We start from the raw sequence: 22342 nt of genomic DNA, 5'->3' as shown, positions 1-22342 counted from the left end.
TGTTCCTACCTTAAGCAAATTTTTTTGTTCTTAAAACATCATACTGTTCATTATGTAAATAGTCCATCCAAATGGCTTTTTAGCTGTTGCAGGAGCAGAGGGAAGAGTGGGTAGGCTGTAGGGAGAGAATAATTTTTCTTCTCCACATAAGCTGGGAAAATAGACCATCCCTCGCTGCATCGCTGCCAGACCGAGAGAAAGGGATTGTGAGTGATGGGAATCTCAAAGGAGAAGGCTGTCTCCCCTCGTCTGTGGTGACGAGCTGAAGGAATTCAATAAGAAGGGGAGTGGTTATGGCTTGAAGAGAGAGACAGGAGTAATCTGACAATGTGTGTTTATAATCAGTAGACTTAAAATCATCACTCCTTTAAATACAGCAACTGTTTATTAGCTGTCTTCTGATTTTCTGGACAGAGCCTTAAATTAACAGAGACATTTACTCAATTAAGTAGGGGCTTTGATTTGGTTAGTCAGGACCTAGTTCTATAAAGTCATTGAAGTAAATTAGAGGGCAAAACAGAATAAGAAATTCAGCAGTTGGGCCAATTACAGAACAACTTATTTTTCTGGTTGGATTTCTTTCCTGGCGGACTGTCAGATAACTTTCTGTTATCTGCAGTGGAATTATTTTTTATCTCAAAAGAGTGAGTGAACACAGGTGTTACTGTCTGCAGCACAGCATATTAGACTAGATGCAATAACATATCTTAGCGTATGTGGCAATGAAAAATGTTCTTATATGGCAGTGTTTTCCACACCTGTGCCGGTGGTAACTGGACCTCTTTGCTTAACCTTCTTATCCTGGAGAGGGGATGTTAATTGGTTTGTTCTCCAGGTGAAAGGAACAAAACACATTGTGAAGCTGGTAACCAGGGTTCTTTTGGCAAGTGAATAGGAGATCGTACGTGCCAGTAAAATGGGCATTTTATCATTGGCACTGGCCCAGCATTGCTAACTTGGCAGAGCTCCTGCTGAAGTCAAAGGAATCTTGCCCAAGTAAACAAATGAAGAATTGTTTACCGAATAATTTGCCTTATTATAACTCAGTTGTAATGCTAACCGTGCATAGAGTGGAGAGGGGGGTGGAAATGGAGCAGATGACTGATATTTGAAGTGGCTTCTTCATCTTGTGAACTGTTGACTTTGGTCTCTCAAGTTGTGAAAACACATACTCTCTAATGATAAATGGTCAGATGAGAAGTGAGGGTTGTCCGAACTGCCAATGCTTGTGTAAATTAGCCCACAACAACAGGAGACATGTCCACAACTGCTGAAAGAAGCAGTTGGTGGCAGCAACATACACAACTGTCTTGGGAAAGTGTGGGCTTTATTTTTAAGCTAAACTTACACAGCCCAGGTGTTTACTCTGCATTACAACTTGTCTTTCAGATGGTCAGAGAGCAACGACAAAGACTTATCTGAAGGGCATCACAGCTCACATGCCAAAACATCACTGACAGTTCCACAGTTGTACAGGTTTAATGAAGCTTTATGAGATGGAAAGAGGATGCCAAAGTGCTTTCTCTTGAAGGCTGTGCCTGGCACTTCTTTGCCAGGTATTTTAGTGAGTGAACTTAAGGAGTTTAAAGACATTGATTATTTAGTAATTGCTTTCTTTGCATCCTCTCTGAAAATTGCGAACTCTGTTTCATGCTTAGCCCTGCCTCCAGGGAAATGAATTCTAGAATCATGATTGAGTTAAAGAGCATTGATTGGAGTTGTTAAAGGGCTTTCATACAATAATGGCATGGTAAGGCCTTGTTGCGAGAGTAGCAAGTATGGCACAATTGGCGAGGCTGGCACCACAACACTGACTGCCTCAGCAGAGCTCTAGTCCTGCCTTTCCGTGCCCAAGCCAGCCCATTCAAAGGTAATTGATGTACTTACAGTGGCATTACATAGTTCTTCGCAGATATGCTCCAAAGATCTTTGGAAATGTTCATTGTATGGATCTTTTCTTTTTTACACCTCTTTATTTCTTCTCTTTATTCTTGCTGTGTTGTACACAAAAGCTGGCTCTCAGATCATGTATAGTAGTTGTGCTAAACTTTTCACTGCTCCTGATAGTGCATTTCTAGTTAGGGCTTCTTGTTATTAGACAGTCAGATGCTTGCTCCCAGGTGCCTGCTGCTCCTTTAACTTATCAAAGACTTCGCTGATCCTCTGTAGTATAGCCAAGGCCAAGCTGCTGATTCAAAACAGGCCAGTTCGTATTAAGCTCCTTTTAAATGACAGTGAGTCATAGCAACCTTCCCTGTTGTATGAATCTTTGTTTATTATGTAGCAAATTAGCTCAAGATTTCTGAATACCCTGAGTTCTCTTTGAAATTGCCAGAGATGAAGAGGGTCAGCATCTCTGGAGCAGGCTCATAAAGAGGATCATTTTGTCAGTCCTGGTCCAAAGCCCATTGAAACCTGCTGGTCTACCTGATTGACTTTGATTAACCAACACCCGTAGCTGGCACATGGCTGCATTTAACAGTATGTTTGTAGGGTTTTCTCAGTTTTAGGGTGAAGTTAGAAAGCTTTGTACTGCAGCAGGTTATCGTATTATTTTTACTGTTTGGTAGAATAACTGTGAATCCTGATTAAGCTAAGGTCTGCTTTTTCTGCCTCAAAACAGAGAGGTGATTATTTTCTCCAAGGAGAGTGCGGGAATGGTTAAAGAAGATTAAAGTCTTTTCTACATGCTTGAGGTTTTCTGAAGTCTAGTGGGAATTGCAGTGAAACTTCCTTCTGATTTCCCGCTGTCAGGTGAATGCAGGCCGAATGCAGTGTGACAACCCACTTGAAAATAATTATCCATTGCCCTGGCTGCAGAGACATCCGTTACCTTGTAGAGAAATGTGCTTTTACACATGTGCACACAGATGGGATGGAGTAAATTATTTTTTTAATAATTTTCTCCTTCTAGGGCTCAAAAGCTTCATCCTTTTTTTCAAAGGAGGGTGCGTTTTTAATGGCACTGATCTGGTGACTGATGAGATGCTCCGAACAAAGGCATGCCTTCTTGAGGGTATATATTTGAAATATCTCCATTAGCACTTTCCTGGAGAGTGTGGGTTTCAGTTTGTGTTTTTAATAGATCTCCTCCCACAGCCAGATCTTCCAAGGTAATAAATCTTAACTATACTGTAGGCTAGTAGTAAACAGATGTGGTTACAGTCCAAATACTGATAATATCAGTTCAGTCCTTAATGGATAATGTTGCTGCCAAAATAATACTGCCACTGTTAGGGGCAGAGCACTAGGCTGGCACAAAAAAAAAGGCTGTGGCTAGGGAGAACTTTATTTTGGGTGCCATCAGAGTGCATTTCTTGTAAGTGCTGAATTCACTTTAAAGGACTCAAGTGTCAAACCCCTGTGCTGAGGTGTGTTTTGTTTTTTTGATGTTTTTGTTTTCAACCTAAGAAAATAGTATTTAATGGCTATTCGTGTCTGTTAAAATTGGCCAAACTGGAGCCCAAAAGCTTTTCTTCAGTCCATTGGCCATGTGACCTCTGAGCAAAGGAAAAAGATTTTTTGCTTGCATATAGTTTGGGTGGACAAAAGCTGTTTGCCCAAAATTTGGAGCTGCTTAGTTGTCTAGAAGTGAGATTCTGGAGTACTGTAAACCTGTGGCAGCAGAGAACCAAGCTACAGAGTCCGTCTGATTTCTTGTCATTTTATGAAACAACAAAGTTACTTGGAAGCTGTTTTGCTGGGAATCAGTTTTTTCTCATCTCCTTTCTCTGTGCTTTAATCCACGCCTCTTAACCATACACTGTTGCTGAACTAAATTAACTGGTTTAGTGAAGACAGTATTCTTTTTGTCAAACAAGTCTGTCTGGTCTGCTTGTAGAAAGCTGTAATTGAATTTACCGCATACACCCACAGAGACGTTTAGAGAAGCACCTTGTTGGGCAGATCAGTAATAAAAAAGGAAGATGTAAAACCAGGGATATTAAAACCTTTGTCATAACCATTTAAATACAGTTCCCCAGTACAGTGCACTTACAAGTCTACCTTCAGATCCCAGGGTTAGTTTTCAGAGGTATTTTTTGGTTACGTAGATTGGTTGGGTTTACAGCTGCAGGGAGAAAGGGTGGGCTGGCTTGGTTGGAGTCTCCCTGCAGCCCAACCAATGACACCTGCTTACCTGTCTCCCTGGAGTCCCTCCAGCTCCTGGAGCCCAGCTGCACCATGTCCTCCAATACGGGTTTGTTGTATATGGTGTTTGTCAGGGGAGAGGTTCCCCTCTTTTGACTCATGGCTTTGTGGTGATGCTGAACTTGGAATCCTGGCACACCCTGGTTAGACCTTGTCTTGGGGCATGCCAAGAGTCCCTAGGGGTCTGTGCTTTCCCTTTGGTATGCATGAAGGACTGGGCATGCCAATCCCTCAGGGCAGTGGGAATATTTATTCAGTTGCAGCTCATTGTCTTTGTGCTATTTGCCTTTGAAATCGCTTAGTGCATTTGGGGTAGACTTTCTCCTTGGCAGAATGATTCTCCCAGATTCATTATGCTGAACCTCCTACACATGTACTGGTCCTTCAGGGACAGAAAGAAAGGGGCTTTGGGATAACATTCTCAGCAGGATGGTATCCAAACGGGCAAAACAATCTGTTGGATATTGGACCCAACAAGCTCTGGTGGTCCCTCAGTGTTTAGGGGAACTGATTTAAATGAAAAATACTATTCTCCTTGCACATAAACAGTTTACTGAGATGTCATTATGTCCAGTATTAGTCTACAGCCTGGTTCACTTTGCAGCTGTGGTCCCTTGCCCTGTGCACCCCATAGGTGCTAGTTCAGTCCTGGAGAGTAAGTTCATTACTGGGTCTTCACCTCGGAAGCTCCATGTGAGTCACTCCAATGCTTGGACCAGGAAAGAGGCTCCTTAGCTGGTTTGCATCACAGAGGCTCCTTAGCTGTGCCCACAGGGAGGTGGCACATGGGTAATAGAGCACACAGAGATCTCCTGTGGTCTGGAAGGGAGGGGGGAGACAGTCAGGTATTGATACATACCCTTGTCAAGGTTTTCACCAGGCCCTTATGTGGGAGGCTTGTGACTGGAGAGGGACTTGAGTGTTTTGTAAGAAGGGAGGGAGAGAATGTTGATGGATGAAAAGCTAAAATGCTGCCTGAGGTTGTAGAAAGAGTTCTAAAATACATCAGTCCTTTTACTACAAGTAATGCTCATGCTATTAACCCCTTTAAAGCTCTGATTTCATTAAGTGTTGATTTGACATAGACTAGAACATTGTCCTTAAGACAGATCTATCTGTGGGTGAAAGACAGATGGATATGATGGCTATAGCTTATTGCAGCAAGAGAAAACCAAACAATCTGCATTGCCCAATACATTTAGGTAAATCTAATAGGAGGGGTGAGGAACATAGCAAGATTAGCTTGACGAAGATTATTTGTTGCTAAACAGACTCTTCGGTGTTTCAGCCCTGACACACACAATGAACTGCTCCACCCAGTGCCTTTCCATTTGTTCATGGCTCAGTTGATTTTGATGGGTTTATTGAGAAGGAAGATTTATAGAGCCCCAGGAAGGAATAAAATTAAAAACTTCCTCTCCCTGTGTTCCCACAGAGGAGACCCCCCATGTCCATTCATGGTGCTGGTGAATGGGCTGGGAGAAGGATCTGGCCATGAGGCACCGTGATCAGAACATGTCCCTTTTGCAGTCCCCGATGTGAGAATAATGAGCGGCTCTGCAGATCCATCCCTTGGATTCTGTTGTCCTGGGCAGCAAAAATGACAGCACATATCTTCCTAATGAGCTTTAAAGTTAGTTAGTTTTCAAAATTAGAATGTCTGGACTTTTTTTTTTTCCTGTGGGAAGTGTCACATTTTTAAGCTGTTCTGGGCAGTGTGGCAGTATTAACTCCTCTCAGCATGTTGAATGGAACATGCAATAGCATGCTTCCATCAACAGGAGTTTTTAAGAAAAATGCTGTAAATCATGGGTCTTATGGCAGAATCATGGACAGTGGTGGTGATTCAGAGGCACAGGTCCCTGTCTCCCCTCTCATCTGCCCCATAGCTAGATCTTTCTGCCAGAGGACACAGGGTTTGTGTGAGGGTGGTAGTCTGGCTGGTGGGACACTGTTCCTGCAGGATTCTGCTGGCTGGGTCCATCCAGGAGCCATGCTGGTACTTGCAGCCTGCCAAAGCCCTGGAAAGATTTTTGTCTCATCTAGCGGCAGCTCTCTGTTGTCAGAAACAAAGCAAATCCTGATCACCATTGAAGAAACAGATACGCCCTGTGTTTCAACATTTGAAACCAGGCCCATCAATCTGAAGCTATTCCCCAGTCCCAGTGCCAACAGTTCCATTGATGACTATGCTCCAGAAAGAAAAGAAATTGCTTTTCCCCTCACTGTAAAGTCAGCCCACCATTTGGAGACTCCCCCGCATCTTCCTTTTCACATACTGGAGGTGGTGCACTCATCTCTGTGACCTGCAAGCATCTGCTTTCCTGGTTTTCCGCTTCATTGCATCTCTGTTTAGACACTGCAATGCCCTGTCCCACATACTAATTACTGACTTTTTGCTTCTGAGGAGCTTGATTCATTCTGGCACATTTTCCCATGTGAAACTGGACCTAGAGCCTTGGAAAATATCTTAATGGACATCAGAGCAAGTCTGAGTTTAACCCCAAACTGGCTGCTGTGTCTGAGCTAAGAGGCACATCATTCAGACCACAGCTGTGGCAGTGTGAACCCTCCTCATGTGGAGGCCTTTGCTGCAGGAATACCCCACTGAGATGGGGATATTCTCTGCCTTGGCAGAGCTGGGTGCTGCTTGGGGAGGGAGGCGTTTGCACTGGCACCACCTTATCTCAGCTCTCCTTGCGTGTGTGATTGCAGCAAGTGAATGCTCTAAAAGAAAATGCCTTTTGCTTTTTCTTGTTCTTTCTCACAGGAGCAGTTTCTGTTCAGGGCTTCCTGCTGCCAGGTCCTGGCCAGCCTCTGGGAGGACCAGCAGCCTCAGCTCCCACTGACCAGGGGTGCCCAATGTGACCTTGGACTTGCGGGCTGTTGAGGCTGCTGGTTCCCTCCTGAGGCTTCTATTGGTTCACCCATTTCCTTGGCAGTATGGGAGGACAGACTTTTGCATCTGCCTGCCCTGAAGAGGGAGCCCAGGTGTGAGGCAGTTTGGGGAGGTCTGGGGTGGTGGATGGAGTTTGGATCAGTTCCTGCTCGGCAGTTCCTGCGCTACCACTTGAGTTCACAATTTCAGGAGTGTCTTCCACCTCATTGCACTCAGAGTGTGTTTTTGAAAAGAAAGCTTGTGTATTTGCAGGCAAAGCAGAGGCTGCTTTCCTCTGCCCAGGGGAGCTGGCAGAGCCAGCTTTGGGAGGAAGGAGAGCTGGTTACAGCACAGAGACACTGGGCTGACACTTGGGACAGCTGTTACCGATGCCCAGCTGTGCAAGGCATGTCTTGTGTGCCCTTGTCTTTCCACACATCTCTCTTGCGTCTGTTTCCACGTGAAGAACAATAATTAAAGCCAGTTTCTCCCCTTTCTCATCTAGTTTTTAAGCGTTTTTGGATCAGGAAACGTCTCTTACTGTGTTTGGTAACTGATCTTTAAGCAAAAGGGTTTTGTCCTTAGGAGTCCTAAATCCTGCCCGTGTATAAATAAAAGTTGTGAATGGCAGCCTGGTGGTGCAGCAAGTGGGAGGGCTCCCCATTGCAGGGGCTGTGCTTGGCTCTCTTCTTGCAGTAATTCTACCTGTCAACTCCGATTAACTCAGAGACTGTTTCAAAGGTTTGGCAGGAAGGGAGGATCTCCGTCTTTTCAAAATTAATGTATTAATTCTGTATTTCTGAAGCGAGCACAGAGAAACAGCCCTTGCTCAGGTACTCCTGTGACAGAGGCCTTTCATTTAGGTACTGAAGATAACTAGATACATTTGACCTCTAGGTAACTTAGGACTTATTTCTGAACCTACCTACCTCTCCCAAGATAAGTCCCGTCTCCTGTTGAACATGGGTTTACATCATGGCAGCTTCAAGCACAGACACAGGGAGGTGATGCAGACCACAAAACCTTGTCCTATACAGTGCACTCAGGTCTTGGGTTCCTTGGGATGTACCTGATGAATCAGGGAAGCGAAAATTAATTTTCCCCATAGTCACCTCTTAACAGCTTAGCCTCTTTCCTGCTAAATTTATGAGTCACTTTGTAATTTCAGCAGAATTTTCACTGGAATGTGTTTGGTTTCTATCTTACCTTGATGGCTGCTTTTGTACCTTTGGCATATGAGAGATTATGACTGATGTGTATATACACTTAATGAAACTATTGGTGCTGACTGATTATTTGTTTTTACCACCAGTTTCACAACTTGGCAAATAACAGGAATGCAAAAAGTGGCATGAAATTTGCCAGAATTTTCTCTTTCCCTTCCTTTTCTGCTAGGAGATCTGGCTGAATTATTTTTTAACTCCAGCCATCAAATGTATTTTGATAAAATTTAAGAAGCTTTCATAAGCTCTTGTGTCTTGAACAGAAATGGAATTTGTGACTTTCTACAAAATTATTTCCAATATTTTTCTGCTAATAATACTAGCAATATTTGTATGTAAAGCTCTGACTGTGAGTAGTTACTAAGGACAGCTATTTTTACTGTGTTTGTGTTCCTATTTAGATCATTATATTTTACAAGCTTTGTTCTCATTCTGTTTCACTTCTATACAGTGCTTACCTGCAGTCCTGTTTCAGTGTTGTGTGCGTAGTCAAAGTGCCTTTGTGCTCTGCCCCAGAGCTGGCTGCCTTTGAATGGCTGAGGATCTTTTTGGGCTGTATAAAATACCCATCCCTTTCATGGGCTCGCTCTGAATCATCCACGTTAAGTTTAAGGGTACAAAAGCGTGTCAACTGTCTTGAAATTAGATTAGGAGTCATAGGATTAGTTCTTCTGCATTTTCAATTTGCCTGTGGGTTTGGGGCCTGTGGGGATTTAAGCATTTAAAGAGGATTTCTGCTTGTGCATTAGTCTAGAGTGAGACAGGGCTTTGCTGCCTGGTTGGGAGTCCCAAAGGGATGCTGAAGGTGTGGGAGGAGCTGCCTCCAGTGGGCTCTGCCCTACTCCTGCCCCACACCCAGGAAGGTCCTCCCCAGCCTGCCTTTGGCTCTGTCCTCGAATCCATGTGCTAGAAACAACTGTGAACATTGTGGCTGTGTGTTTATGAATCTTAAAGTCTCCTGTCCCTGTGGTGGAAAAGCTGACATTGTGTCTCAGATTCAGCCTTCTTTTCAAGCTTTCTGTCTGGTCTGTTGCTCCTAACCAGGTTTCTTTCATCAGCTGTTCACCATATTTTAATCTCCAATTCTTTCAGATTCTCCAGCACTTCCCTATTGTAACCTTTATTCCCCATCCTTCAAAGCCTTAGTTCTATGTTGGGCTTTCTACTCAGATCTCCATCCTGCATCCCAAAGCATCATGTCCAGGTCCCTGCTTCATAGGCTTCAGTGTTCACTGAATGTGATTTGACATCCACTTGTCTGGAAAGTACTGCACTTCTATTTTTCAGAAAAAAATATCATGAGATATTTCTATTACAATTTCACTGAGAATCAGCCTGTTGTAGGGATTGAAGGACCTTGAAAATCTCAAATGAAGCAGGAGTTTGTGCATTTGATGCTTTTGCTCAGGAGATCATGGAAAAAATGAGTGTAAAATATGTGAATTTAACATTTTTCATAACAAGGATAGTGAAAAAGCCCTCTTGTTCAATTGCAATACTGGGCTTTTAGGCTCATTTAGAGCTGGAAAATACTGTGTAATTCATCAGATGAAGAGATCAGAGTTTGACTTACCAGTTAATTTTTCATCTTAAGAACATAGAGAAGTAAAAAATTGACTAAAATTCTTTTTGGTCTCTGCTGTCCTTGGCTTACATGGGAATTGCACAGGTCTAGGACCCTAAGTCTGTTGTTACTATGTGAGCTTTCTCCAGTTACTAAAAACATGTGGACTTTGTCTTTTTAGGCCCTCCGTCTGCTCCCCAGCACCTGATTTCCAATGTCAATGAGACATCAGTGAACTTGGAGTGGAGCCCCCCCCAGAACAAAGGTGGCCGGGAAGACATTTCGTACAATGTGGTGTGCAAGAGGTGCGGTGCCGGCGACCTCGGCCACTGCCGGTCCTGTGGCAGTGGTGTGCACTTCAGCCCCCAGCAGAACGGCCTGAAAACCACCAAAGTCTCCATCACTGACCTCCTGGCACACACCAACTACACCTTTGAAGTCTGGGCAGTGAATGGAGTGTCCAAGCAAAACCCTAGCCAGGACCAAGCTGTATCAGTCACTGTGACAACCAACCAAGCAGGTAGGAACACAAACAGAATTCTCTTCCTCTCTCTGCTGCCTGTTTTTTTGGAAAGCTGTGATTTCCAGTACATTTTGCATTAGCAAATGAATGCAAGGAGCCCTAAGATGTGTAAGTGGGTCAAACCCTTATTTTCTGGTTGTTTATATGGATAGTTTAAATTCTTCAGAGGTGGAAAGAGAGAGGAGGGTGTGGATACTGTGTCTGGGAGCAGGCTGTGCTGCAGCACATGGGGAGGACACTGGGAGACATCTGCAGAAAAACAACAGCACAGCTGCCCTGTTCTCTGCCGTGGCTGTCCAGCACCTTGGCCCTTTGTAGGGGAGACCCTGCACAGGGACACAAATGCATCCCTGGTGTTTACAGAGGGCAAAATACAAGTACAGGACTGTCTTCTGCCCCCTTTCAAAACGGGCTGTATTTTACAATTCAAAGAGTGGAATGAAGGGGTGCTCCCTTGCCTGCCTGCTCGCTCTCCTCTCCAAAGTCAATTAGATTCTGTCCTGTTGTTAAATAAATACGTCCTTAACCTGCTGTTGACAATGTTTCGGTTGATCAGAGCTGACATTGCTGTAGAAATCCTATATGAGCTTTCATCTTCATGCTGGCTGATTTTTGCGCTTCATTCATCTGGGAGAGTGAAATACTATTTCTGCGTATACCCGATTATTTCAGTTACCCTAGGCAGTTCTGCTTTTTTGGCCCCTTGTGCTTGACCTAGTAAGGGCAAAGGCTGCTGCAGCAGATTGCTGTTTAGTTTTGACACTAATTTGTTTGATTTTTTTCTTTAATTATGTGAAAACATTCCCTAGTTTGCAGCAAGCTAGGGCTTCACACACAGGGTAACAGTTGAATTTTTAATTTAATGCACAAAATTTTATATATATTTGAATATGACAGTCTTCTGTATTCAAACTAGTGATCCAGACTGTCAGACTGGCTACAAGACCGTCAAACCTGTTATCTGACGGCTCACAGCACTGATTGCCTTCAGGTCCTACAGATGTTGCTGGTATTCAGCACCTTGGAGCGTGGCTTACAGGGTTATCATTTATCATTAGTCTTCTGGTGTATGGGACAATATTAATATTGCATATTTTGATAGTACTGGGCTACATAAATACTTTGCATTCTATTTCCTAGGTGTGCATAGTCTAAATCTCCAAATTTTAGCTGTAGGCTGGAACGCGTCAAAATTACTAGTGAGAGATACATTCGGTTTTGCAGTGACAGTTACAAGCAAAATTGTCAAGTCCAAGCTGAACCTCCTTTGAAAATCTGGTCCAGCGTTTTTTTGTTCTTCACATACAATGACAGTATCCCTTTTAAATTATGACTCAAAAATTCAAACTATCACTTTGCCTACTGAAAAGAAGTCTAATAGAGAACAGTGGCTATTAGGGAGTCTTGGGAGAAAGCCATGGGAGAGTGCTGTCATACACTATACGAAAAGAGAACAGCAGTAGGGACAGTGTTTTTGTGCTATGAATGCCCAGCAAAGAGAGTATTTCTGACTGATTTTGGCATGTGTAAGGATTAGTGGGTGCATATATGCATGAATAAGTGAGCACGATCCATCTACCGTGTGAAAATTCAACCGTCTTATGCTTTTATATGCAAACTAAAATCTGATTGAATATGCAAATAAGAATTGATTTTGTTTATTATCCATGAGTAGTGTTCTTCACATCAGGAAATTTGTATTTTTGCCAACATTTCCAATTTTGAAACATGCCTAGTCTATCAAATGCGTCAGAGAGCCAGGGAAAATTATACTGGTATAAATGAAAATTAACTCCAAGGTGCCAATGTTCTCCTGTTCTTCATATGACTTTGTGGTTTCTGCTGCCTATGAGATCTAAATAGAAATGTGTGGCCTAAACCTACAGATCTCAGCTGAGAGAAATAGTTCTTACATATGCAAATAATCCCATTGATTTTGGTGAAACTGCTTGCTTGAGTAAAGGTTTGTAAAGTTAGACCCTTGGGTTTTAAAAGTACTGATCTGTCTGATAATTGAAAATGTGTGTCTGGAGTGCATTAAAATCCTTATGCCACTAATTTTCCTTCACTATATTTCATTATAAAGAAATCATGTCATAATAGAGCCACTGACACAGGCTTGGTTTTGATCTTGCATCTTTCTTACACTGATGTAGAGCTGCCTTGCTTTCTTTGAGGCAATTTCTAAATTCACATTAGAGCTAAGCTCCTCCCTTAATAACACTTCTTCCCTGTTTTGCTAATAAAAATGAAACCATCAACCCTGAAAATTTGTAAATGGCTTTGTTTTTGCTCTCACTGCTTGTGTTTTCCATAATGTGATAGGAAAAAAAATGTTGTCAGTGTGGATTTTTTTGATTTCTTTACACATGAACAGCGTTTTGGGGTTGTGTTCTGGGGAATTTGCTGGAACTGTTTGCAAGAAGTGCATCTCTGAGTTAAATTCAGTAGGAATGATAAGTATGAAGAGATCAGGGAATCCTTCCTCTTAACACATTGACCTTCCACATATGCAATTGTATAATCTGAAGAAATGTCAGAATCAGGAATCCAGGTATCTGTATGTTTGCTTCTATTGGTATCAGCCCCTGTAGAAGGTGTACATTTGGAGACAGGCAAAAAGCAACGAGAAATGAGTTACTGGGGTATTCAGCACAAAATTGATGAAATGTATTGCAGTGACATAAAAGGTGCAGTTGAAAGGCACAGGTGTTTTTTTGTTTGCTTTTGCCATTTTACTCCTGGAGATAATGAGATGAGGAAGTTTACTTTCCTCTGTTTAGAAACTCTTCAGTTTGCAATACTGTAGAAAACTGTTGAAATGAAAGTAAGATTTGCCATTCAAAGTAGGATCAAAAAGCATTAGAAAAAGTATTTTTCTTGCTTCCTTTGAAAAGGTCCTGTTTTTTATAGGATGCTTAAAAGAAAAAAAAGCTAAATTTCAGGCTTTGAACCAAGTAAAAATTTCTATCTCCTAGTAAAAAACTTCAATGTTGAGTGACATTTTAGTCATTTAGAATCATGAATTCAGCTCACTGTTCTGCACGTTCAGTATAATAATTTCTTTAAATATTTTTAAGATGGGAACTGTTAGACTTCTCCCATTAAAAACAAAAAAGCAAGGATGGAACACTGAGCTTCTGGAACTTGGATCCAGAGCCCGTAGCACACTGAGTACTGGAAGTGCTGATACTGGGGGGGTCTCGACCAGCCAGCAGTGGTGGCTTTTGTGGGTTTCAGTTTTCGGTGAAATAAAATCAGCACTTTGTTCATGTTTTAAAAAGGTTAAATTACTTGTGGAGGAGATGCAGACCAGCAATTCTCCTGTGATGGTGCTGGGAGTAGCTAGTTTCAATGAGGAACTCTTACCAGGCAGTTGACAAAATAGCTCAAAAATCTCTGTGCTCTTCTTTTTTTTTTTTCTGCTAAGGATAATGCTGTGAAGCTCTTCAAAATTAAAAGTAAAACTCTCAATAAAGAGATCTTGTTCACAGCATGCAGAAAGCTTTTGTGGTTTGGGTTTTTTTAAGAGGCACTGAACAGTTTGTATTTTCATTAAAGATTACAGCTGAGCTGTTTAGGTCTCCTGCCTGAGAGCCTGCTCAGTCTGACTGTGTGCATGTCCGAGCGGGCAGCGCCGAGGGCACGAGGTTTTTACATGGATGCTAAAGGTGTTCGTAAGGCAGGGCAGCAGTGTGGGGGGCAGAGCCTACACAAGCTTAAATGAGATTTAAAATCCCAACTCATTATGCTGCTTGCTGTGCTCCCTTTGTTTTGTTTGCATTTCATGAGGGATGGGTGTCCTTCTTGCTCCTTTGCTTCTTGGAGTTAGAGCAGCTGATATTATGGAATGAACAGACTGCCTGGTGATTTGTTATCTTGTTAGGTTACCTTGGGCTCAGTCTTTCCGTAAGTGGACTGACACAGCTAGACGGATGCAGGATATGCCAATTAGGATGAAAACAGTATAAATAAATAAACTTACTTTTCTCCCGTTGCATCAGACTGGGTGTTTTCAAGCTGCCTGTGCTCAGGATCAAGAACTGGTATTTCTTATGAATATCTCAGGCTCTCTGTCTTGTTTTTTCCTCTTTCTGTTCTGACTCTTCTCTTTGTCTCTGCGATCCCCCACACCTTGCCTATCTGTCTGTTCACTGGTCTCAGAGCCCCTTGTCTCGGAGGCAGAGCGGTGTGGCTGGTGGTGCTGCAGTCCTGCCCCCCTTCTCTTTGCTCCCCTGGTCCCTCACCGTCACTCAGAGCCCTGCAGGGGTTCAGTATCCATTTCCAGGCAGGAACTAAAATGGGTCATGGTGCCATCAGGACTTGAGCACCGCCAAGGAGATCTGTGTGAATTGAGTATTCTTCTGGGGCAAGGCTGCAGTTGTGGTGAACCCAAAATACCGACATTCACTGCAGGGATGGGAAATGTTAACTGTTACTCAGTTTTATTTAGCCTTTAGATTTGTTTGTTGTTTATGTTCTTAATTCTGTTACTAAAGGGAAAAAAAACAACCCTGAAAGATCCTGATCCTTTGAGAGTTGATTGTGTTTTAAGTTAGAAGTGAAGGTGGGGAGAAAGAAGTGGGAATTATTTGCTTCTAGATGACTCATAAGTTCTACTGGACTTTTTGCTATGGGAATATATATTCCCATTTTGCATTTTGGTGGGTCTTCTTTGAAAGCCTACGTTTCCTTTCAAATGCTGATTAGCATTCCTCACGTGTTGTAGAGAACAGCACAGAAAATGCATATAAGGTCTCATGTTCTGCCAGTGTGGTTTAGCTGTGCTGAGCTACATTTGCAGTCCGTAAAAATTCATGGACGTACATTGCCCTTGGTCAGTGCACACTCCTCATATCGACAAAATAATAGTTGCTCTGGCAGATCAAAAGCAACGCATGCCAAGGCCAGAAAACGTAAGGATTTCAGTATTTTAATGTGCTATTTTCCTGGATATTTATAACTTCTCTATACAGAATTGCTCTGTAGTGAAACATCAAAAGGACATTGTTAAGTAGTATTCAGTCACAGAGCTTTTTTTAGGTGACTGCATGAACACACTTAAACTACTACTGTAAAATAAAATTAACAGTTACTATGAAGATTGATCAATGCATCTGATTCTCTAAACTCCCTCATGTTCTTTGAGTATAGTCCTGGTTTCAGTATGAATTACAGCAAGTCATTTCTGTTTACTGAGAGAGAACACAACGTTTTTTTCTTTTTTTTTTGTATGGTGATATTTATGTGTATATTAAGAATCTTATCCATAGGGAGGTAGTGAAAGAAGCTGATTTTTAAAAACATCAGGGGCTGTAGTCGTTCAGACTGCTGGTTTTATGCTCTGCTCTTGCAAAAAATGCTCCTTTCTTTTAATGCAGTCCTGGTGAAGAGCTGTTTATTGTTGTGTTGAAACATAATTTTGAAGGGCTGTATAACCGCAATGAAGATTCACCTCCAAATAGCTGGGGAAGGAGCTCTGTGAATGTAAAGACAGAATTCATCATGCACTTGTGTCACAGTTTCACAGACCCTGTAAAATAGTGTAAGCTGGCAGAATAAGTCATTTTCTGTTCTGACATCGCTCTTCCGTAGTACTGGTGAGGCTGTTGGGCTGTCTCATGCAGGTCGGCTACCCTTCCATGGCTGATGGGCTTTCCAGTCCAGCTCCCTCTTGGCTCCCGTGGGTGATATGGGGACAGGGTAGTGATGGTGAGATTTAGGGCTTTGTAGGGGAAAGGATTAAGGTGCTGGGACAGGCTGTTAGTCAGGAATGTTTGGACCCATTGAACAATGTGGGGGTTTGTAGCAAGCTGGATGCCCCAGCCTGGGGGCTCTGTAGGTGGGCAAGTTCCTGTCTGTGCCCAAGCGCAGTAGCAAGTGGCACTCCAGATGCTGGGCACAGCTGGACCTGGCTGTAGCCTTCCCAGGCATCCAGGAACTGGGTTTTTTTGTTTGTTGGGGTTTTTTTCCAAGTACTTGCTACCAGCACAGTCCCACCCTTTCCAGTTACTTGTTCCCTACGGCCAAAGGATACAAATAGCCTGTTCCAGTAGTCCTTTTACAGGCACACAAACCCGTGAGGGAGCTCATGCACGTAGCTGGGTGTGTATAAACAGTCGCAGCACCCTGGCCACCCAGTCCCCACAAGCCTGATTTAAAATAATCTCTCAGCAAACATCTGGATACATGCCAGCTGTCCGGAGCATGAGAAGTGTGTGTGATGCTATGAGCTGCTGCATTCTTTTTCCTGCAGAATGTCAGGGTAATGAAAAAGGGGAGTTGCAAAGGGGTGTTCTTATTTTGCGTTAAGGTGTTTGTACTAGGGATGATGGATCAACAGTCCCCTTATTCCTCAAATGGAGCTGTGTCAAGCATGAATTCAATAAGGAAAGAGATTTAAAACTAGTAAGCAGGGACTTGAAAAAGGGGTGATCCGTGAGCGTGACATTCTAAATGATTTGTTGCAGCATCTTGCAGAATTCCCAGCTAATTGTATGCAACTTTTCTCGTTTCGAATCTAAACCGGTAGGGTTTCTAAGACTTCACGTTTATCTGCTAGACATGAGCAGTGATCCCCTTGTACACGCATTTTCAAGCTAGGAGGGCTGGGACGTGTTGTCAGCTGTTGTAGGGTTTCACCTGCTGTAATCAGCGAGGTGACCTGCCAGGCTGTGCAGGACAGCAGCCTGCCTTCCTTCCCCTGCATTGCTTCTCCCAGGCAGTTGTGCTTTTGACTTTTGCTGTCTGGAGGTTTACATCAAAAGGAGTTACTGTGAGGGCTTCTGAAGCAAACCAAATTATGTATTTTGGGAAGCCAGAGATCTTTCAAATATTAATGTGATGGGAGATCCAGAAAGAAGATAAATGAATCTAGTGCCAGAAATTTGGGAATACCATGGAAGTGAACAGCAAGGAATACTTTTGAATGGGCAAATTTCAGCGTTGGGATTGAGATTTCTCTGAGCTGCAAAGATGTCATGTGTTAACCACTTCAGGTTTCTTCTACTGCATGTTTAATTATGTGTGTAAGCTAATGTGTCTGAGTAAGGAGCTTCTCCAAGCTGGCAGATGCAAGTGGGAGTTTCTTCCTAACAACTCTGTGTTCCTGCAGAGGCTTTAACTGATGGTCTGTAATAAATGTGTAGTTACAAGCATACGTGCTCCCCTCTTAAAAACAAAACCGGGAAAACCATTGTTGAGAAGGATTAAATTATTATTTTAAGGTAACTGCAGCTTTCCACAAAGAAATAATAATTAAAATAACAACTGCCTGCTTTCTGGCAAAGCTATCTGCACCACCCATTTCCATGAATTTGTATTCAAGGTGGGTGATACAAGTCTTGGTCGGAAGGAAAAAAAATGTGCTTTCTAAAGCTCCTTAGTAAATAACCAGCTTCAGGGTTCAACGAACAGCTTAGACAAGTTTCATGTCAAATAGAGCCAAGAAGTAATTGCAGCATTTAAATAAAAATTTGGTCACATTTTTTTAAAGATCTCGTGGTTTGCTATGGAAAATGGAGGTAGATTACACATCCTCCTAGGAAAAAAAGACATTTAATTTCAGGACTGAGAGCATTGATCATATTTAAATTCTGATCTCAATGATGTTGGTACAGATGAATAGTTACCAAACTGACAGAGACAAAGATGTGGTCCTGCAGCTTTTATTTGCTCTGGACTATTTAACTGCATGTTCCCTTTCTCTGGCAGAACACTGACATTTCTCATTCCTAGAGCTTGATAGCTAATCTGAGCGCTTCCCTTAAACAATTGGAACAGAAATATTTTTGCATGGAAGGAGATTTTGCCCTAGTTTATTTGTGGCTACCAAATGTTTAGATGGGCTTCTAAATTCTCTAGTTGTTTTTCCAGCTGACTAAATTCATTGGAAAGCAGCCAGAGAGACAGCAGAGTCTGGTCTGTAGTTCAGCAACAATAAAAGGCTTCGAAGAACTTTATCAAAGCTTCCATTAACCCCCCGCTGATGTCCTCAAACAGGATTTTTTTGAGAGAGTGGAAACACAAAAGCCAGGCTGCACAACTGCCCCTGTGTGTCCATTCAGAGTTTTTAAATCAGCACAGTTACTAATTAAAATGCCATGCAGAGTAGCGCAAATAAACATCACTAGTCCCCAAAGCCCAGAGTTTCTGCACTGGCTCACAGTTTGGAGGGCAGGATGTTGAACTGACCCTAAAGGGTGGGCAAAGTAGCCTCCTTTGGTTCAGATATTCTGTCCTTGCAAAATGTGTGTCAAGTCCATCCATATGCATGAAATCATACTCCCAGAATGCCATCCCAAGGCAGCCCATTATATTTTATTTATATGTTGCATAGCGTTGCATTAAACCATGAGGACTAAATAGAGCTGTGGCATGCCTGCTGGATCTCTATAATCATGTTTGCCACATTTTGGTGGACATCAAAATGCTGAGCACACGAGTGAATAGTGCTTCTTTCATTGAGAAATGTCACTTCAGATTTAGCCCCACGTGTGAACTGGTGTGCAGGGAGCGCTTTATTATTATGGCAGGGGTCCAGTGGGCTTCCCCTTCCAAACAAAGCGGGCAAATGCGTGGCCTCTCTCTGCATCTACTTGACGGATTTCATGGCGTCTCCTTAGATTAAGGTAATCTGCCTTCATTACTAAATTCAAGAATCAGTCCCAGAACTCCTGAGTGCACTCTGAGAATGGATTCAGGGTTTCTGAAAGTTGTGGATTTTAAACTGGTAATAACAAAAGCTGATCATACGTCTGCATTTATATTTTTAAATACAGTCGAGAGAGATGTAGGAAGCTCAAGCATTTGTATTTTATTCCTTTGGTCAGTGGTATTTCAAACCATCCCCTATGGAAAAGTACTACTGTTAATTTAAAAGGAGATGATAACTTTTCTCTCAGCCTTCTGAACTGTTCCTGCAGAATTTATTAGGACTTTTATCCCTGCTATTGAATTCTATCATTTAGTCTTAAAAAGACAATTGACTGATTCTGTTTCTTTATTAAATTCTTCTACTACTCCATAAAATATCTCTGGTTTTGTCTGTATTAAAATCCATTGAAAGTATCCATGGATTATTACAGACAGAAAAACCCTTAAACTGTAATGTGCTTTGGATATGTCTGTCAGTTTCATAGATTACCAAAGGCTAAAAGGAAAGCACTGAAATTTTTAATTAGCTTTTTATTATTTTAAGTTTCTATGCGCCATTAAGTGGTCCCATCAAGAAATAATAGAACAAGGCAGTTTTGGCTAAGCAAAATAGGAAGGTATAGCGGGCTGGCAGAGCTGTCTCATATATGAATTTTGTGTGGTGTCCATTTATTTTAGCATACAAATAAAGGCATGATCTGGAGACAACCCGCTACAGTGGCTCCCTGGGAAGATTGCGCTTGTCTGGGTAACATACTGTGTTCTTTAAATCTGTCCTCTGAATCAGCCCCGATTTATCTTTCTAGCATAAAAGGCAATGCAGATGGAGTAGCTGCAGCCTCCCATATAGTTTATCAGGATACTGTGCATGCACATAAATAAGACAGAAAGTGATTGGAATATATAAGTAGCTGAGTGTTAAATCCCGTGTTTTCCAAGCTCCCTGGGCACTCTGGGACAGGGTGGCCAAACAGGGTCCTGGAGGAGCTGCAGAGATCTGTGGGCTCCCTGTCCTACCTCAGACATGATGTGCAGACCCACTGGTGCCTTTCCAAGGGCTTCTCAGCCAACTCGTTTTCACTGCTGCCTGTGCTGAGGGTTAAAACTGCAATTATGGAAGTACTGGGAAAAACTGACCTGAGGAGGATGGACTGTCCTCAGAGGGAGACTTCGTAGTGCTGCCTGCACATGTGGCATTTTGTTTAACCAGAGAATATTTGTTTGTATTTCTTATGCGGACAAACCACAAACATTGCAGGTTAGAAAGACTCTGTATCACAGGAGTTCCTTAGCTTATTTTTGGTCTGAGTGATCCTTAAATGGAAGGTACCAGCTTCATCTGGATGAAATGAGAAGATAATAAAATTTTTGAACCTTGATGGCTAAACTTAACTGAAAAAAACCCATGAAGCTTACAGAGAGGGGACACATAACACTGAAAAATGCTTTGTGTGCTGCTTGAAGAATAAATGATTTTTGAATTGCAAGTTTTGAAGGAAGATTATGTTTTGCTTTGCAGTCCCCATCCTGTGCCAGTCTCAGTTCCACCCTCCAGTAGCCTGGGGAGCCCTGACCTCAGTAGGGAGGAGAGACCTGCTGCACAGATCATCTCCTCAGGAGCTGGTGTGGGCTCTCAGTGCCATCCTGTCTGCTTGAATCCAGGACTGGAAATGAAGGTCCAGACTGGGAATACAGACCAGTCTGTGCAATTGCTGAGCTAATTTAGGATTATTGTTTTCACAGGCTTTTATTTGCCCAGAGTCAGTACTCCTCCAGAACATAAACATGTCTGGTTTCTTTGTACAGCTCCAAATCCTTATAACCTCACAAGGTTGACTTTTTTTGAATTTTTATTTTTAGGATTCACATTTTTCAGACTTTGTAATGGCAGTTCCATTGCACAGGAAATTTTACCGATTATCCTTCTGAGCGTTTTCCACCGAGGCAGCTACCTTTAATATTTCATTGCTGATTCCATTTGGGGTTTTTTTAATTGGCACAATTTTAAAATGAATAATGCACTGGTTTTCAGCATGCAGCATAAAACCAAAATAATGAAACCCCTTTATAAGTTTAATTATGTGTCACCTATGATGTAATTGGTTACTGACATCATGAACTAAGATTTTAATTTTAAGGTTTATATGTTTCAGAAAGCTTAAGACTCTTCCCCAGTTTGTACCTCATCACTTTTTTTTTTTTTTTTTACTGAGCAGCAAACATCAGGTAATGTTGCTTTTTTCAGCAACACTGTGTGCAGAGTTTTCTCTCTCTCATTGGGTCTATTAATGATTTTTAATTTCCTGAAGAAATCTGCTCATTGCGGGTGAAGGAAAGGGGATTTAATTCAGTTCCAGTGAAAGGACCTGGTAGGAGAGGTCCAAGTGTGAGTTAGATGTGCTGCAGTCTGATTCTCTGTGTGACTTTCTAAAAGCACAGAGTATTTTTTTTTCCCCTGGAGAAGAGGAACTGTGCTGAGGAGTATGGCAGGGTGTCTTGCAGCATCCTGGAAGAGTAAGGATCTCCATGTGCTTGTCAGACCAGTGCCCTTACAAAGTGCTACTAAGGCGAGCCCAAAGAACCCAAACCTTGATTCAGTCCCAGGTTTCTCTCAACAGCCCAGAGGCAGAGATTGTATCATGTCAAATCCGTCTAACCTTTGTACAGAAGGTACTTCACTAGAGTTCCAGCTGAATGCTCTGAATTTAAACTATAATTAAAATTTATAGGTCGTTCAGCTGAAATGTGAATACGTACATGCAAACCTTCTGCACCAGCCTCTTCTGTGTGATAGATCTTAAAGTAAATATAGCTGAAGTTCCTTAACTTTGATGACTTTGAAACAATTTATGCTCTCAAGTGTTAGAATGGGAATTGTGATTTTTACTGTCAGGTGAGTGCTGGGTTTTGATTCTCTTGGGTGCTGCAGGCTCAGGAGGGCACATTTGAGACCCAGCCTACAGTTGCTGTTGGAGCTGTGAATCACAGTTGAAGTAAAAAGTTTATAATTTCATTACTTCTTTCCCCAAGATTCTTACCATTTCTGACTTTAGATGATTGATCTGAGAAACTCAAATGGCAAAGTGTAAGTCTCTGCTATTACTGAAGCACTTCAGAAGACAGGATGAGACAATGTGGCCTAATCTTATTTAATAAAATAGCGAAAGCTGCTTTAGCAAAATGAGTCATATTTTTTATTTATTTATTTTGTTTAGAAGACACTTCAGTATTTCCAAACCATCTAAGTGGTAAATAGGGCAGAGGCTTTTATTTGTCTGGATGTCAAAAAGGCTTTCAAGCCATTCTTTTTACAAAATCTAATGTTTTTAATGCTGAAAGTGACAAAGACA

General features: G+C 42.2%; 1 protein-coding gene across 1 annotated transcript in view; it reads left to right on the top strand.

The window, feature by feature from the left end:
- Nucleotides 1–22342, top strand: part of EPHA4 (EPH receptor A4) — a 104959-nt gene that overhangs the window by 46280 nt on the left and 36337 nt on the right. Inside the window, exon 5 of the mRNA XM_071566907.1 lies at nucleotides 9996–10334. Coding sequence (XP_071423008.1) covers nucleotides 9996–10334 — 339 coding nt within the window. The remainder of the gene's footprint in view (nucleotides 1–9995; nucleotides 10335–22342) is intronic.

Source organism: Pithys albifrons, chromosome 11 (genome assembly GCF_047495875.1).
Source record: "Pithys albifrons albifrons isolate INPA30051 chromosome 11, PitAlb_v1, whole genome shotgun sequence".
Classification (NCBI taxonomy): Eukaryota; Metazoa; Chordata; class Aves; order Passeriformes; family Thamnophilidae; genus Pithys; species Pithys albifrons.
This window is presented reverse-complemented; position numbering and strand designations above follow the sequence as displayed.